The sequence below is a fragment of the Schistocerca cancellata genome, chromosome 12 (assembly GCF_023864275.1).
Source record: "Schistocerca cancellata isolate TAMUIC-IGC-003103 chromosome 12, iqSchCanc2.1, whole genome shotgun sequence".
Taxonomy (NCBI): domain Eukaryota; kingdom Metazoa; phylum Arthropoda; class Insecta; order Orthoptera; family Acrididae; genus Schistocerca; species Schistocerca cancellata.
The window spans coordinates 134,582,852-134,602,722 of NC_064637.1; the positions used below are offsets into that span (position 1 = coordinate 134,582,852).

Sequence of the window (19,871 nt, forward strand, 5' to 3'; positions counted from 1 at the left end):
AGTCTGGCTGAGTATGTATTAGAATATTGCGTATAAATTTGAAGTAAATCAGTCGGGAGCTTTCCAAGATTTTTGGTATGGTAAAAATGTTAAATGATGATATATATATAGTGCAGATGATAGTGCATGAGACTGCTCAGCTTCTGGCTTGGGTTCGATCCTTACTACTGTCCCATGTCCAAATTTTGTATCGCTCTCTTGTTCTGTTTTAGGAAACCAATCAATCATGTTTCGTGACATTGCTTCTGGCAGGGTGCTTGAATTTGTGAGCGCAAAGGCCTGATTGGCTAATTTCGATGCTAATTAATGCAGAAACTGTACAACATATTGAATTTTTTCCTTAACAGTTATTTTTCAGTACAAGTTACTCTGCAACACCCGTACAAGTTCTCCAGACTGTTTCTGACCAACCTGTATAATATCGTGGCCCATAATTCATACAAAGACATAAATGGTTCCTTGGTTGACTGCGTATTTTAGTACGACTAAGTTGCAGGATTTTAAAGTATTTATGTTTCAGTGGGCAGTATTCATACATGAGACTATTGAATGTAATCACAAGATTTAGTGTTATAAGGCACTAACAAGCAGCCAGATCAGATTAGTAGAATGTGAAAGTCATTTTTCATGAACAGATTAAAACTTTTTGATTTTCCACCATTTTTGTCATGTCACTGTATGTGGTATTTTTTCAGTGTAGTTTTTCAGTCTGTGCACAATGGATTCATTGGATAGCTTCAATACCAATTAACTTCAAGATGGCACAAGTATTGAATTTTTTTTAATAAACAATTACTTTTCAGCACAACCTATCCTGCAACATCCTTACAAACTTTTCAGACTGTTTCTTACCACCATGTGTAACAGGTAATAAATTTCAGTCTATGACAACCATCTTCAAGACCTGAATGCTGACACTTTTTTAACACTTTAACACGTTTAGCCAACATATGAAAGTATGGTTTCTACTCAGGTCTTTTGGATAAGACCATAGTTTGTAACACAAACAAAAAAAAAACATAAAGAATACAAAGTACAAACTGTAGAAATGATTTCCTCCATGCATTGCATTAAGGAATATTATGTCTGCATCGCATATTATTGAAGAAGGACCTAATAATAAACTGTAGAAATGGGATAATTATTAAGCAAGTAGTTTAGTTTTGAACATATGTTATGGAAGTGTTGTGCTGATTTTTTGAGGAGAAATATCAATTCTAATTCTGTATTATGTTATTGTGGTAACTGCTATTTTTCCTTTTGCCTTTACAAAATCAACAATGTCTCACAAAGACTGTTCTTCTGTTGCAGATCCAGCAAGACATTTCAAAACGTTACAACAATCGCCGAGTCAACATAATGGGTGGAGTCAACCTTCTATAACCTATGCTTATTAAAGGAACAAAATACAATAAAGATAAATATATTTTTGTCCTACTTTTTGAGTATTCTTCAGATGAACACCATGATGTTGAGAGTACACTTACATTAATCAGAAGAGTTTTATGCAGAAGACATCCACAATTACTTCCTTTGAATGTGCTCCTTTTAAGACACACAACACTGACATTTACACTTGCACTAAACAGTCTTGTAGTGTGACTATAGTGACATACATTTTTACTTCTTGGATATGCACAGCAAGTTACTACACAATTGTAACTGGACTTTCTCCTAACATTTAAGTTGTTGCCTCCAAGAACCTCACTTTAATATTAAAAAGATTAGATGTTCTTGCAGAACTGTATGAATATTGTACAAATTATTGTTAATAGGGTGCACCACCAGTCCTTCTACCTGTGTCAGTTAATGCATAAGTAGTTTTTGCGCTTAACTGAATTTTACATACAATGCACCATAAACATGTCCGCAGCTTGTGGTCTTGCGGTAGCATTCTCGCTTCCCGCACATGGGGTCCCGGGTTCGATTCCTGGCGGGGTTGGGGATTTTCCCTGCCTCGAGATGAATGGGTGTTGTGTCATCTTCATCATCATCATTCATCCCCATTACAGTCGGAGGAAGGCAATGGCAAACCACCTCCGCTAGGACCTTGCCTAATCAGCGGTGCGGGTCTCCCGCATTGTCTCCTACGCTCCTCGGAGTATGGGACATCATCATCATCATCATCATCATCATCATCACACCATAAACATAGGACAATCAGCCACAGAACGAGATAACATCACTATTGAAATGAATGGATGGCCTGTAAATGATAAGTAAAAGGTAACAAATATATTTAATAATAATTTCGTAAATATATATTATAAAGTATAAGGACAAACAGTTCAAGAGACTGATCACAGCACTATATTGAAAAATCAACTCATAAAATTCAATCAGACGACTGTGTGTGTGTGTGTGTGTGTGTGTGTGTGTGTGTGTGTGTGTGTGTGTTCTATTGTTGACGAAGGCCTTAATGGTCGAAAGCTTTAATTGTGAGAGTCTTTTTGTTGTGCCTGTCTGCGACTCAGCATCTCCACTGTATGGTCAGTAGCAACTTTCCTTTTCATAATATTGTTACATTCCATCCTGGATTTTCCATTGTGTGATAAACGTAATGTGCGAAAGGCAGATGAAGAAGTATTGTGCACCCAGAATTTCTTTACGGCACATATCAGAGCTCAAGGTAAACACTTTGAGCGCTAGATACAGGGTGTCCAGCAAAGGAATCCCTAATTTCAAAATTAAATATCTCAAAAACTAAGATCGATAGACAAGTGGAACAGATGCTATGTTTATAGTGAAAGCTGTATGAATTTACAGAGAAGTACAAAAGTTTGGAAATAGTTCAAAAATCTGCAAACAGACGCTGCCATGATCACAATACGTAGTGCCTACAAAACAGTGTGCCACAGCAAAGGAAGACCAGTTACACCACTGAAATGTGAAAGAAGGTTAGCATGCCAAAGGAAGAGGTTGAAGTAATGTATTCCATTGAGCAATATGTTTGGATGATGCTGGAATACCACAGGTTAGAACACATTCCTATGACAATAACACACAGTTTTGAAACAGGATTTAATATTCCAAAAGTACCCAATGCAAAAACCATTCGCAAGCTCTTCACCAAATTTCAACGGTTAGGCAACGTGGCTGATTATCTATTGGGAAATGTTGGCCCCTGGCAACATGTAGTTAATCCTGAAAAGGTCGCCATGGTTTCTGGAATTACTCAGCAAAATCCAAAGAAATCCATCTGAGAATTACAGCAAAGACTGGTTTGAAGCATTCAAGCTCACAGAAAATACTAAACCAGTACCTACAGATGTTTCCATTCAAAATCCAAAGCCACCTGTACGACATAGGTGACAGAGAGTTGACTTTGCGAACCAGATGCTCACAATGAGTAATAATGAAGGATTTGATGTTGGCCGCATCTGGCTCACAGAAGAAGCACACTTCCACCTGAGTGTAGTCGTGAATAAACAAAACTACCAATACCAAGCGAGGTGGCTCAGTGGTTAGCACACTGGACTCGCATTCGGGAGGACGACGGTTCAATCCCGCGTCCGGCCATCCTGATTTAGGTTTTCTGTGATTTCCCTAGATCACTCCAGGCAAATGCCGGGATGGTTCCTTTCAAAGGGCACGGCCGACTTCCTTCCCCATCCCTCCCTAATCCGAGCTTGTGCTCCGTCTCTAATGACCTCGTTGTCGACGGGACGTTAAACACCAATATCCTCCTCCTCCTCCAAAACTTCCAATTTTGGGGTTACGAAAATCCCCATTTGTGTGAAGCGAAACCTAACTGTTTGGGCTGCAGTATTCAGCAGAGTCATTATTAGCCCTTTTTCACTCGTGAACACTACATTGCAGTTTTGGAACAATTTGTCGCCACACATCTAGTGTTGGAGGATCAACCTGGCACCGAGTGGCTCGTGCTATATGGGGCCAGACTACATCGCACCGAACAGCTGTTTCCCTTTTTTGATGAATACTTTGGGAACAATCATTGCGTTGGATTATTCCAAATTTACTACTGCAGGACTCTCGTGACTACTTTTTGTGGGCCACATTGAAAGACACTGTTTACTGGAACCATCTCGCCATGTTGGACGAGCACGAATCGTCAATCTGTGTGGCATCTGACTCCATTTTGGTTGAGACACTACAGGATGTGATGGCTAATTTCATTGTTATTTTGCAGCACCTACATACTGCAGTTGTTGGATATTTTGGGAAGATTGTGATCCGATTGCAAAGACTGCTTACAAAGGACAAGTTTAATTATGCGCGCTGATATTGTACGAGCTGCACAGCGTATAGTGCCATCTATTAGCAGATTGTCAAAGTACTTGGAAACTTCTGCACAACATTCTCATAGCTTTCACAATAAATAAACCTTTAGTGGAACACTTGTATCGATCCTATTTGTTGAGATATCGGATTTTAAAATCAGGCACTCCTTTGCTAAACACACTGTATGAGAATCATACTAATGAAAACATGAACTGTACCCTAGTCATGACATTGCTTACGTTTGATACTGTTGTGTTGGCTGCTGTGGGAGTTGTCTCAAACGCAAACAAGGAAGGAGAGGGGTTGTGATGGCCAGTGGCAGGCATCCAAAATGATTTGTACATAATGCTTTATTTTTAAAAAGAAAAGAAACTTAACTTCTTGTACCTCATATGTGCAATTACATTTATTCACTGCTAGCTCGGGCACCCAGCTTCGCTCTAGGAGTTGATATGATATTGTGTGGTAGTTGGAATAAATGGTAAACTTTAAAGTATAAGAAGTAAAAAATTTGTTTACGAAGTACTGTAAATAGTTACAATATTTTTCTAAAGTACTAGAGGTACAAAAATTACTATTTACTGTATTAGTTTATAAACTATGTTTTTCATTTTGTTATCCCAGGTACATATGTACAATTTTTTTGAAGTTCCTACTCGTGAGCAAGCTACATAATGTTGACCTTGGGAGAAGCAGGAGTCTTTGAGGTTGATGCCGCAATATTTTAAAGTTTGTCCTTGCACTTTCGTAAATGTAAAACTGTGGGCTAATTTGATTTGAAATTTCAGTCTTCTAAATTGGAATGGCTGTTCAATAGAGATCAGTGGTATTCTGGGGATGAATAATGTGAATCTTCTGTACTTACCAGTCATAAGTTCGGCTTGTATGATGTTATTCGATAGCTGTTTGACAATCATCCTTGTTCCATTACATAGTTTTGGTGAGTTGAGATTTCTGAGCAGTATGATCGGAGATCCAGTTTTAAGTCGAAGACAGAGTAATGGCATTCCTGATACTTACAAAGAATTTAGAAATTCTGTGGATAAGTTCGATTAATTTGTATATTCTTCTTCACTGGGTATTTTCTTTTGATTATTTAAGTTGGTATCATCGACAATATTATTTTTAGTTGCCAGAATTGCCTTTCAAGTAGACAATCCAGATTGGTATAGTTGTGAACAATGTTTGGATAAAGTTGGTCAATGAGTTCATTTTCAGCGATGGCTAAGTTGCAGAAGTCATTGTTGAGTTTCATGAGGCCGCTTATCTGGTCAGTAGGATATGCGCCTTCACCTATTTGTAAAAGTTGTTGAGCAAAATGTGCTGTTGTTTCATCTTTCGATAGTTCAACTCTTATATTTTATTTGTATGTGTGGCCAGAGATGTGACTTTTTTAAGCATGTATTGACCTCGTCTACCAGCAATGACTTGGGGATAACTGGAAGTGTTTGTCGAAAATCTAAGACTATGAGTAGAACTCCTCCCACCACTTCAGAGTTTTGTCACAGATCTTGTAATGTTCTATCTATGGCTTAGAGTGATTTTTATGTGCCATATGGCATTCATCCCAGAAGATAATTTTAGCTAGCTTTAGAAGTTCACCCCATCCAGACGCTCTTGAGATTTTATATGCCGGGAATTTTTCTTCGGCTATATTAAATGCTAGTTGTAAGGCAGAATGGGCAGTTCATCCTCCTTTCATAAGTGTGGCTGCAATGCTGGATGATGTCAGTGCAAGTGTGATGTGTTGTTTAGCACATATTTTCGCTGGCAGTAGATTAATTAGGGCTGCTTGGTGCGTCCAAGTAAATAGTTCTGCCAGTGTTATCGATACGGTCCATGATAGCATGGTAAAATTTGAAAATTTGGCACACTGGTAGCTTCTTTTCATGGCGCTTGCATCCCAAGTTGTGCTAAGGTCTGGTTGTTTATTGCTAACCATTTATCTTGTAGGCGAATGAGTGTTTCATTGAAGATGTCGTCATTGAACTCAATGGTCAGTTCAGGACGAGCTTGTAGGATCTGGTACAGTACGTCATCACTCATACTCTTTTTGAAGCAGTCCCATGGCTGTTCTGAATTCTGTGAATTACATATTGTTAGAATTATCACGAATAAGTTCAACCGAAGCTGTGAGTGAGGCTTCTCGTAGTGTTAATTACCAGTGGTTGTCATTTTCCACGAATCCTAAGCATTGACATGCTTCTCTATGCGCCTGGCATAGGTAACTGTCAGCAGTCTTGAGATCTGTGAAACTTGTTGATCCCATGTTTTGTGTAGCAATATGTGGAGACAGGAACATTCAGCATTGTTTGCATGTATGGTGTATACTCGGCCTAGTGTGCCAGTTTTTTATGATTCTTGCAAGATCTTCTACTGGAATTCCTTGTTTTCATTGTTGAAACATTTTTCTTGTTGTGTTACACATATAACAGGTAGGGACATTGACATCTACACTACTGGCCATCAAAATTGCTACACCAAGAAGAAATGCAGATGATAAACGGGTATTCATTGGACAAATATATTATACTAGAACTGACATGTGATTACATTTTCACACAATTTGGGTGCATAGATCCTGAGAAATCAGTACAGCTGATATTTACAGAATTAACATGCTGTCAGAATGAAACATTATTATGCACTATTAATAAATTTATCATACACAAAATACGTAATCTTGACTGTTGTGACCAAATGCTGTCAAAACTGAAATGTAACAGACATTTTTACTTAAGCTGGTTTAACAGTCTCTGTTAAGATATTCATCTATAGAGTAGAAGTAGTCTTTCAGACTCTGTTTGAATTGTGCCTTATCTGAAACCAAGTTTTTAATGGCTGCTGGCAATTTATTGGATTTGTTTCACATTAAAATGATATCCTTCCTTTCTGTGTAGAAATATTAACGGATATTGGAGGGCATCATATGAACAGTGTGTCTCTGCAGTGTGTCATAGTCCTTCTCTCTGTTGTACAATTATGTCTTGGCTTGTGTTTTCATTGTCCACAGTTACGATGGCAAGTACATGTATCTGGGGTATGTTTAATTGATGTTCGTGTCCTTCAGGTGGTCTTTTGTCAGCTTCAATTATAACTGTATAGTCATCAGAAATCATTCGGTGTAGTGCTGTTTTGAATGTGTGAATCAGTTGATTACATTTGTGTAAGATCCACCGTACATCTTGGACTACTGCTTGTCTTAATCCACTGATATCTGTGCATCCTTGATCAATTTGTGGTTCTTCACTTCTAATGAAATATACTTACAGAAGTTTATGGCCTTCGTTGGGTAGTGGTAGTAATGATCCCTTGTTGGGATAGATTTGTCCTTGGATGGGAAAAAAAACCCCATAATCGCTTTCATGCTTATTAATGTTGATCGAAGTGACACCGAAATATGTCATTTGGAAGCAAGTGTTGTGCATTTTTATCTTTTGAAGAAAGTGATTCTGGAGTTTTCTCAGTCATGTAATTTAAAAAATTCCTGCAGAGATGTGTCCAGTGGTTGTAATCGAATTCTTCCATTCATTGAACAGAATCCTGCTATTCTTCAACTGAATTTTTTCACATTTCAAAATTGGCAGATGTCCATTTTCCCGATTACTGTTTACTTGTTCTCGTGCACACTTCTCACAGGGTGATATTTTCCTGGCTGGCTAGAGTTCCCAGTCTTTTATTATGATATTGTGTCACAGTTATTGATTCTTCAGTCGATTCATTTTGTTGTTCTTTGGTTCTCTGCTTCTCATGGTGCTCATTGTCATCCATTGGAACTTGAAGGTGCTTCGCGCTGTTTGTTTGTCTCGATGTTTTGCTGCTCTTTCTTTTTTCGCTGGTTTGCTTCAGAACTGGCAAGGTCTCCTCCTCTTTCACATTTGGGCATTCTCTAAAATATAAATCAAATCAACTTTTTACTAAAAAATACACTAAGTACACTTTACACACTTTTCTCACTTTATTTTCGATTTATATTCTGTCACTGTATCACTTTGACTACTCACACTTCACTGTTTGTTTTTATTCATTCACTGCAATAATTTTTCATTCCCTTTCTTCGTCACTGATAAGAAACTGTTCTAGACTATTCCTGAACATTCCAGAACATCCTTGATCATTGTGGAACATGCTGGAATGTTGTGGGATGGTCTCGAATACTCTCAAATGTTCTAGAAATTTCTAGAGAGGGCAAAACTTCGCAGGCCTTATATCTTCAAAAGCATGCCCTTCAGGTAAAAACGGGAATGAGGGATAGAGGGCTACCGCACTATATAACTCCCTTGATCGAACCGGGAGATTTTGAGATTTAGCAGCACGCACACTGTAAACTTACTTTTATAATATTCAGTGTGTTTCAAAAAGAATATATGTATTGCGAATGCATATATTTATTAAACTTTAAGACATATGAATCTGAAACTTTACTCACATATTTACGAACCTCTCAAGTTCAGATTACAGATGTTCAATACATCCTCCATCAGTGACACGAACAATATCACATCTATACTCAAATTTCTCCCATACTCGGGCAAGCATGTCCTTTGTCACTGATGTTATGGCAGTACGGATCTGGTTCTTCAACCCTTCCAGGTTCTGTGGGAGTGGTGGTACATAAATGTTGTCTTTAACGAAATCCTACAGGAAAAAGTCAGAAGGTGTCAAACCAGTTGACCGTAGAGCCCAGCTGAGACATGTTAAGTTGCCAGCTCCCTGATGACCAATCCAACAATTCAGTAGAGTTTCATTCAGATATTCACACACTTGGCGACTCCAGTGAGGGGGTGCCCGATCCGTTGAAAAATGAAGTTGGCTTCGTGCAGCCTCGGAAACAACAAGTTTTGTAACATAGCGAGATACTGCTGACTGTTAACTGTGTTTCCATCAAAGAAGAATGGGCCATAAACAGATGATCAGGATATCGCACAAAACACATTGACTTTGGGCGAATCTCGTACACGTTCCATGGCTGCATGTGGGTTCTGTAGGCCACAAAATCGAACATTGTGTTTGTTTACCTGACCACTAACGTGGAAAGTCACTTCATCACTGAACACGATGCATTGTGCGAAAGTGTTGTCAATAGCATCAAGAATCTCGTTACAAAATGTCACAAGTTTGCATTTGTCATCAGGACGCAGAGCTTGTAACAGCTGTAAGTTGCACCACTTCATAAGCAACTGACATCTCGAAACACACCAGATTGTTGTTGTAGGCAGTTGTAACTCCCGACTGGCACAACAAGTTGATTTTGAAGAACTACGTCGGAATTCGTGCAAAATCTTCTACAGGAACATGAGGGCGGCCAGGACTCTTTCCTTTGCATACACATCACGTATCTAGAAACTGTCGATGCCATCTGCGAATGTTCCATCCATTTGGAGGATTTATGTGGTACCTGAGCACGAAACATTTTTGCACTGTAGTCACATAATTGCACTTCGCCAACTCGAGAACACAAAATGATTTCTGCTGCAGGGTAGCCATTTTAAAAGTATGACAATTACAAAGCAAAACAGAAGACAACTAACATCTAGCAAGGACAGCACTTCTACTTACGGCATATACTGATTAGAAAAATGCACCGATGATGACTGGTATCAGTCGAAATCGATTTGCAACCAGATAAGTAAATTATGTTTCCATGACTGGTTGCTATATTCTTCATAATTTTATATTCCACGGTGGCTGCACAGAAAGGGAACCTTATGGAGGCCAACATTCAAAATCTTTTATATTGATTTCTAGTCACAGAACTCAGGCTAAGTATCAACTTGCTGGATGCTCTCGAAGTTTGTGCCCAAACTGGACCAACCAGCGACGGGCGGCCGGGTGAGTCAGCATTGACAGGAGGTGCGGTGCTGCTCGCTGTCTCCACCGGTGTTAACAGCGCCATCTCGATAGCGTTTTGCGGCGCTGCGCTGGTTGGTGTGCAGTCGATGCTTTAGGACTACGTAGATACAGTAGAGCAGAAGTCTGTCAGATTAAACCAGGAAAATTATTCTATGTCTATAAAATATTCAATTACAGCAGAACTTTAAAGTACTTTCTGTTCCACTGCGTACTTAATTGCTGCTGAAACCACACGATTTAAAAGTGCTTAAATAGGAACAGCTTTCATTTTATCGCAATGCCGTGGCCTTATTACATCTTCTGGTAGGTTCCAGACAATTTTTAATTTTTTCTCTCTGTCAAAATTATACAGTTTTTCAAGAAGCTCAATGCAGACAGTTGGGCATGGCAAACGATTGACTTTAATGACTTATTTGGGAAGAATAATGTGGTCATAAATTGTTAAATGATTTCTCAGATTTTGAAATACAGTTTCTTTACACCATACTTGTGATTCATCTGAAATTGATCATGCGTAAAAACTATATAAATAAGAACGTAAATGTTCCTTAGCTTGAAAATCGTGAATTGCCGAAAGTTTGTATGTAACTTTTTGAGATTTTTTGTTGCAATGTTTCCCTAGTATTACATTTGTGAAAATTTATATATTACATACATTAAAAATATGAATATAATAGCGGGAAACATTCCACGTGGGAAAAATATATCTAAAAACTAAGATGTGACTTACCAAACGAAAGCGCTGGCACGTCGATAGACACACAAACAAAACACAAACATACACACAAAATTATAGCTTTCGCAACCAACGGTTGCTTCGTCAGGAAAGAGGGAAGGAGAGGGAAAGACGAAAGGATGTGGGTTTTAAGGGAGAGGGTAAGGAGTCATTCCAATCCCGGGAGCGGAAAGACGGGTATACACTCGCGCGCGCACACACACACACACACACACACACACACACACACACACACACACACACACACACACATCCACACGTATACAGACACAAGCAGACATATACAGAGGCCAATACTAATACAATACAAAATTATAAATAGGTATATAAAAACACACATGTATTCCAGCACAACAGTGTGTCAAAATTCGAAAGCATTCAGTCAAAAACTTTCAGGGATGTGTGATTAGAAACATTTACAGTTTCTATTCAGATGTTTCTTCAAAACATTCATCCCTGAAAGTTCTTGACCAACTGTTTTGAAATTTTGACACTACATTGAATTCTAATACAGGCATGTTTATGGGTACCTAATTCTTTAATACATGCATATTTTAATACATATAAATATATGTCATTGTTATCAAAAATTTCAAAATATTTCTTTCCGATGTTCTTTAAATTTTTCACATTACTGCAACAATAAATGTTCATACACATATAGACAAATACTTTTTAATATATAATTACATATACAATACTAAAATGTTATTAGCAAACAGGAAAGTTGTATTTATTGCTTATAGGTTTATGATTGGAATAGTACTACAGAATCTGAATCAGCAATAACAATAAGACAATAAGCAAGGCTCAAGGTCAGAGAGAGAGTAGGGGAGAGGAGATGGACAGAGGTGTGGGTGGCAACGGACATGGGAAGTGGGAGGAGATGAACAGACAGATGAGGTAGAAGGAGATGGAGAGAGAAGGGGAGAGAGAGGGAGCATGAGGAGATGGAGAGAGAGGGTGGAGGAGAAGATGCACAGATGGGCTGGGACAGGGAGAGAGAAAGGGGCAGTAAGTGATGAAGAAAGAGAGAGAAGGGGAGGAGGTGATGGACAGAGAGTGGCGGAATGAGTAGGAGATGGACAAAGAAAGGGGATTTGGGAAATGGACAGAGACAGGGGAAAGGAGGAGAGTAGTATGTATCCCATGTTAGAAATGTGTGTTTTCTGCTTTTTTTCTTTCCCATTGAAGCAGACTAAGCCACAGCGAAGTATGACTGGATACAGTCAGTAAAGGTAATAAGTGGAAATAGACATTGGAATGTAATATGATATGGAATTTAAAGCTCTTACTTAACTCTATTACAAATTAAGGAGACAGTTTTATTAAGTGCATCGAGCAGGAGGAATAAGGGGAGGGGGGGAGGCTTATATGGGGCCAATCTTGCACTCACAATCCAGCTCTCTACCAGTTGCACTACAAACAAACTTGTACTAGCCAAGTAATTCTGTACAAAAGTTACTTTCAATTAATCGACAATGCTAGAAATATTTATTTATTTCACACATTCTAGCACACCTGTGTGGAAATGTATCTTTCCTTCCATTTCGCTGCAGCCATATTTTGCATCTTTCTGCATGCCTTTCGCCTTGTGGATGTCGGAAAAACCTGTTACCACGATCTGCCTTCGAATAGCAGTTTAGTGCACAACACTGACATTCTTCATCACAGAAAAGTTGAGACTTTTTGTTAGGCTCTTATTATTATTATTATTATTATTATTATTATTATTATTATTATTATTCACGTTTGGGCCCTACTGGACCACGCGAAGTACAATCACGGGGCATTCAGTTATTTTCTTTTAGACTTTCTCTCTGCCCAAATTGTTTTCATTCTCTCGGAATGAGCTCTTTTCCTTTCATCAGACCATGTGGTTCCTGTTTTCTTTGGTTTTTCAGCTTGACCAACTACCCAGTCATGAATTTTTTGCCTAAATAATTTTCTGTCTTGAATTTCATCTTGTTTTATATCTGCCTCTTTCATGTCCTCTTTTATAGCAGCAATCCATTTTATTGTCTCAAATTTAGCTTTACTTCGATTTTCGTAGAATTCCACTACTTGTTTAGTTAGTCTGGTATATTAACATAAAATAAATCTGATTGTTTCACTCATTCACACCCATATCCAGGTATTGTTGATATATGCCCGACGTGAATACATGTCGCCAGCTTGAGACGCGGCTCAAATACGTGGGTATCCGCGTTCTCAATGGCGTGGGACAAGGGAAGATCAAGGTCATGTAATTGACAACAGCCTATGCTGTTCCAAGAGTGGATATTGCATATAGAAAACGTAACATTAATTTTTATACAGATCTCTTTCCTTTTGACATATAAATGGAAAATTCCTTCTTCCATATAGGCATCGGTGGTTCAGTGGTAGAATGCTCGCCTGCCACGCGGGCGGCCCGGGTTCGATTCCCGGCCGATGCAAGATTTTTTCATGCGTATTTTGTCTCCACGAATCGTAATATATATATTATTGAAACAAATTTAGCCACCAACTGCAGTTTGTAAGAATTAGTGACGACGTTCAACCAGTTGTTCGTGGTGCATTTCACACAGTAGTTTTCAATGACAGTAGAGACCATTTACACACTGCAAGTAATAGCAAAAGAGACCTAAATTCAGTAGTGTGGCGTTATAATGTGAGGTCTAAAATAGCCACTAATTAAATCAATCCTCCCAAGTACTTTCTTGTGTTACTTGGGACCAAAATGGCTACATTCCACTGACCAATGGCAGCGCTCAATTGTCTCCAATTCAGACGTAAAAGGTTGTCACTACCTTCTGTATTCAGGGCTTTCGTTCCTGGTTGATTAGATTCCACACATGCTATCCCACTGGGGTCCTGTTTGAATGCTCTTTCCAATGGAATGGAAAAACGTATGCGGTTTAGATCACATACACAAAATCGGTGTCCGAAATGGGCAGCTAACGTTGAAAATTCTTGCATAATTAGACACAATGTCCGCCACAGCGTAACAAAAACAGCGTCTGGGTGTGTGAAGACCTCGGCCGTAAATAATGGTAACTACGAAATAGCAGTTTCTCTGTTGTTAAGAAGTACGAAGTAATGTTCCTTCGGACATGCACTGCATCCAAACAGTCCTCGGAATGCCCAGCTGTACCGACTAACTGCTGTTTCATCCTTAGCCAATAGGCGTCATTGTATGCGGATATGGAGGGGCATATCGTGAGAACATCGCTCGCCCTGCCTTTGTCAGTTTCCGTGACCGGAGTCGCTACTGCTTAGTCAACACCCTCCCTCCCCCCCTCCCACGCCACCCTCTTTTGCTAGTCAAGCCCGACAGCGCACTACTTCGGTTGTTGTGGTTGTGGACTTCAGCCCAGAGACTGGTTTGATGCATCCCTCCATGCTACTCTATCCTGCGCAAGCTCCTTCAACTCCCAGTACCTACTGCAACCTACTTCCTTCTGAATCTGCGTAGTGTATTCATCTCTTGGTCTCCCTCTATGGTTTTTACCCTCCACGCTGCCCTCCAATACTAAATTGGTGATCCCTTGATGCCTCAGAACATGTGCTACCAACCGATCCCTTCTTCTAGTCAAGTTGTGCCACAAACTCCTCTTCTCCCCAATTCTATTTAATACCTCCACATTAGTTATGTGATCTACCCATCTAATCTTCAGCATTCTTCCATAGCACCACATTTCGAAAGCTTCTATTCTCTTCTTGTCCAAACTAGTTATCGTCCATGATTCACTTCCATACATGGCTACACTCCATACAAATACTATCATAAATGACTTTCTGACACTTAAATGTGTACTCGATGTTAAAAAAATTCTCTTCTTCAGAAACGCTTTTCTTGCCATTACCAGTCTACATTTTATATCCTCTCTACTTCGACCATCATCAATTATTTTGCTCCCCAAATAGCAAAACTCATCTACTACTTGAAGTGTTTAATTTCCTAATCTAATTCCCGCAGCATCAACTGATTTAATTCGACTACATTCCATTATCCTCGTTTTGTTTTTGTTGATGTTCATCTCATATCCTCCTTTCAAGACAATGTCCATTCCGTTCAACTGCTCTTCCAGGTCGTTTGCTGACAGAATTACAGTGTCATCGGCAAACTGCAAAGTTTTTATTTCTTCTCCATGGGTTTTAATTACTACTCCAAATTTTTGTTTTGTTTCCTTCATTGCTTGCTCAATATGCAGATTGAATAACATTGGGGGTAGGCTACAATCCTAATCACTGCTTCCCTTTCATGCCCTTCTTATAACTGCCATCTGGTTTCTGTACAAATTCTAAATAGCCTTTCGCTCCCAGGATTTTACCCCTGCCACCTTCAGAATTTGAAAGAGAGTATTTCAATCAACATTGTCAAAAGCCTTCTGTAAGTCTACAAATGCTAGAAACGTAGGTTTGCCTTTCCTAAATCTATCTTCTAAGATAAGTCATAGGTTCAGATTGCCTCACGTGTTCCAACATTTCTATGGAATCCAATCTCATCCTGCCCCAGGTCGGCTTCTACCAGTTTTTCTATTCGTCGGTAAAGAATTTGTGTTAGTATTTTGCAGCCGTGACTTATTAAACTGGTAGTTGGTAATTTTCACACCTGTCAACACCTACTTTCTTTGGGATTGAAATTATTATATTCTTCTTTAAGTCTTAGGGTATTTCACCTGTCTCATACATTTTGCTCACCAGATGGCAGAGTTTTTTCAGGGCTGACTCCCCCAAAGCTATCAGTAGTTCTAATGGAATGTTGTCTACTGTTGGGGCCTTATTTCGACTTAGGTCTTTCAGTGCTCTGTCAATTTCTTCACGCAGTATCATATCTCAAATTTCATCTTCATCTACGTCCTCTTCCATTTCCATAATATCGCCCTCAAGTACATCGCCCTTGTAGAGATCCTCTATATACTCCTTCCACCTTTCTGCTTTCCCTTCTTTGCTTAGAAGTGCTTTTCTGTCTGAGCTCTTGATATTCCTGCAAGTGGTTCTCTTTTCTCCAAAGGTCCCTTTAGGTAGTATCTATCTTACCCCTAGTGATATATGCCTCTACATTCTTACATTTGTCCTCTAGCCAACCTTGCTTAGCCATTTTGCACTTCCTGTCGATCTGATTTTTGAGACTTTTGTAGTCATTTTTGCCTACTTCATTTACTACATTTTTAAATTTTCTCCTTTCATCATTTAAGTTCAAGATCACTTCTGTTACCCAAGGATTTCTACTAGCCCTCGTCTTTTTACCTACTTGATCCTCTGCTGCCTTCACTATTTCATCTCTCAAAGCTACCCATTTTTCTTCTACTGTTTTTCTTTTCCACCGTCCTTGTCAATCGTTCCCTGATGCTCTCTCTGAGACTCTCTACAACCTCTGGTTCTTTCAGTTAATCGAGATCCATCTCCTCTAATTCCCTCCTTTTCGCAGTTTCTTCAGTTTTAATCTACAGTTCATAACCAATAGATTGTGGTCAGAGGCCACATCTGCCCCTGGAAATGTCTTACAATTTAAAACCTGGTTATCTGATGGAAATCGGCGTTACCAGTGCTCTGCTGTTTCGTACACTCCTGGAAATGGAAAAAAGAACACATTGACACCGGTGTGTCAGACCCACCATACTTGCTCCGGACACTGCGAGAGGGCTGTACAAGCAATGATCACACGCACGGCACAGCGGACACACCAGGAACCGCGGTGTTGGCCGTCGAATGGCGCTAGCTGCGCAGCATTTGTGCACCGCCGCCGTCAGTGTCAGCCAGTTTGCCGTGGCATACGGAGCTCCATCGCAGTCTTTAACACTGGTAGCATGCCGCGACAGCGTGGACGTGAACCGTATGTGCAGTTGACGGACTTTGAGCGAGGGCGTATAGTGGGCATGCGGGAGGCCGGGTGGACGTACCGCCGAATTGCTCAACACGTGGGGCGTGAGGTCTCCACAGTACATCGATGTTGTCGCCAGTGGTCGGCGGAAGGTGCACGTGCCCGTCGACCTGGGACCGGACCGCAGCGACGCACGGATGCACGCCAAGACCGTAGGATCCTACGCAGTGCCGTAGGGGACCACACCGCCACTTCCCAGCAAATTAGGGACACTGTTGCTCCTGGGGTATCTGCGAGGACCATTCGCAACCGTCTCCATGAAGCTGGGCTACGGTCCCGCACACAGTTAGGCCGTCTTCCACTCACGCCCCAACATCGTGCAGCCCGCCTCCAGTGGTGTCGTGACAGGCGTGAATGGAGGGACGAATGGAGACGTGTCGTCTTCAGCGATGAGAGTCGCTTCTGCCTTGGTGCCAATGATGGTCGTATGCGTGTTTGGCGCCGTGCAGGTGAGCGCCACAATCAGGACTGCATACGACCGAGGCACACAGGGCCAACACCCGGCATCATGGTGTGGGGAGCGATCTCCTACACTGGCCGTACACCACTGGTGATCGTCGAGGGGACACTGAATAGTGCACGGTACATCCAAATCGTCATCGAACCCATCATTCTACCATTCCTAGACCGGCAAGGGAACTTGCTGTTCCAACAGGACAATGCACGTCCGCATGTATCCCGTGCCACCCAACGTGCTCTAGAAGGTGTAAGTCAACTACCCTGGCCAGCAAGATCTCCGGATCTGTCCACCATTGAGCATGTTTGGGACTGGATGAAGCGTCGTCTCACGCGGTCTGCACGTCCAGCACGAACGCTGGTCCAACTGAGGCGCCAGGTGGAAATGGCATGGCAAGCCGTTCCACAGGACTACATCCAGCATCTCTACGATCGTCTCCATGGGAGAATAGCAGCCTGCATTGCTGCGAAAGGTGGATATACGCTGTACTAGTGCCGACATTGTGCATGCTCTGTTTCCTGTGTCTATGTGCCTGTGGTTCTGTAAGTGTGATCATGTGATGTATCTGACCCCAGAAATGTGTCAATAAAGTTTCCTCTTCCTGGGACAATGAATTCACGGTGTTCTTATTTCAATTTCCATGAGTGTATTTATTCGCCAGTACCAGGCCCTTGACTCTCAATAAATATGCCCTTCGTGGAGGGGAATATACGGCATGCACGAGGGCAGGTTGTGACACACAGACGACAACATATGGAAGTTCGGATCTGGCCGTGATTCGTGAATGGATAGCCGCAGTTGTTAAGGCGACAGCTGATGACAAGAGGGAAATCTGGGTTCGAGTCCCAGTCGGACACAAATTTGCACTGTCGTCATTCCAATATACAGCCGTTGGTGGTTCATACTCTCAATTGCAAATACATTTCCTGTAAGTAATGGCAAGGTACAGTCGATGAGACGCAGGTATTGCATGTGAAACATTGCACGTGATGCGCTTTATTGATATTAGTTGACAGTCCCACGATTAACCCAGAAATAGCAGCTCTATCTCTGATTTCAGATTCTCGCTATTGGCACCTTGGTCCAGCTCGTGGTCGTGCGGTAGCGTTCTCGCTTCCCGCGCCCGGATTCCCGGGTTCGATTCCCGGCGGCGTCAGGGATTTTCTCTGCCTCGTGATGACTGGGTGTTGTGTGATGTCCTTAGGTTAGTTAGGTTTAAGTAGTTCTAAGTTCTAGGGGACTGGTGACTATAGATGTTAAGTCCCATAGTGCTCAGAGCCATTTGAACCATTTTTTTTATTGGCACCTTTGTCAGGGTGTATGCGTTTAAGCAGTGGTAAGAGACAAAAACGTAATTGACAATAGTAGTAACGTGTGCGGTGTTCGTGCCAAGTAAATATTTTTCAAGTACGATTTGTACAAATCTGAGGATGACTTGGGAAACGACAATCAGACAATGAGACTGAGTATGTTCCTGGACGCAAACGCTCATCAAAAGCTGTCGCTAATCACGTAAATGTGAATTATAATTTAAGGAAGTGAACAATGGTTCAAATGGCTCTGAGCACTATGGGACTTAACAGCTATAGTCATCAGTCCCGTAGAAATTAGAACTACTTAAACCTAACTAACCTAAGGACATCACACAACACCCAGTCATCACGAGGTACAGAAAATCTCTGACCCCGCCGGGAATCGAACCCGGGCGCGGGAAGCGAGAACGCTACCGCACGACCACGAGCTGCAGACAAGTGAACAATGTTGTGTACTTTATCGCAGTCATTGTGAGTTTACATGATAGTGTGATGATAAAAATTCTGAACATCGTTGACGTGCTGTTGAAAGGCGACAGTAAAATTAATTTTATTTTCTGCCGAATCATGGATTAATTTTTGAGAGGGTTATGTTTCATTACTGCAAAAAATGATAATGCAGGTCTTAGTATAATTAACTGAAACAATTCAGACCTGGCTTATTTTAGCCATGCTGCCACGTGACGATAGGTCCACAAGTGTTCAGTGTTCAGAAAATTGAATATTTGTTTTTCATTTCGTCCGTCTCGGTTGCATTTATATAAAATTCAGCTGCAGTGGTAACCGGTTTCGGACCGACACATCCATTTTCAAACCACACCCCTAAAACCGTATGTATGTCGATATTATAGGTACTCACATGCTTACAGATATATCTTGCTATTAACCGTAATTATTCATACAGTATGGTGCCAAAACGCACAGCAAAGTGTAAGTGTAATTGAGTAGGCTTCCGCCGCCAGAGTCAGTCGACATAAAAGTTTTCCGGATGTGCTACCGCGTCGTAATGTAACAAAAAGAAAATACTGCTGCTGGAGAAAAACCAACGTTTCGGCCACGGTTCCAGCGGCCTTCTTCTGGGTCTAATGGTGCGCTCTAGCTATGCAGTGTCCTTTGTATTTTGTTGTTACTGTTCACTGCGTATGCCATTACGTCATAATTTTAAAAAGGTAGTTGGTTTCATTGGTCACTTAAGGAAGGAGGAGAGGGAACTTTATATTAATAGGTTATTGCGGTGGCAGGAGAACCTAACCTCTGTCTATTGGCTCTTGTGTTGTGTACCATGATTGGTGGTCACCGCCGAACGAGATGTTGGCTGCTGTTTACCAACTGCTGGACGTCGGCAGTTACTCGCCGGTAGTGCTCGTGCCTCGTGTTGACAGTGCGGTCTCTTGGGTTCTG

The 19,871-nt window shown here is 40.9% G+C and overlaps 1 protein-coding gene and 1 non-coding gene across 2 annotated transcripts in view; both read left to right on the forward strand.

Annotated features, from left to right (window-relative positions):
* LOC126109723 (CDK5 regulatory subunit-associated protein 3) overlaps nucleotides 1-1,455 on the forward strand; it is a 73,140-nt gene extending 71,685 nt beyond the window's left edge. Inside the window, exon 10 of the mRNA XM_049914777.1 lies at nucleotides 1,312-1,455. Coding sequence (XP_049770734.1) covers nucleotides 1,312-1,383 — 72 coding nt within the window. The 3' untranslated portion in view covers nucleotides 1,384-1,455. The remainder of the gene's footprint in view (nucleotides 1-1,311) is intronic.
* An 11,743-nt stretch (nucleotides 1,456-13,198) lies between these two features.
* Nucleotides 13,199-13,269, forward strand: Trnag-gcc (transfer RNA glycine (anticodon GCC)). Its single transcript has one exon. It is a non-coding gene; the product is annotated as a tRNA-Gly (tRNA).
* The last annotated feature ends 6,602 nt before the right edge of the window (nucleotides 13,270-19,871 follow it).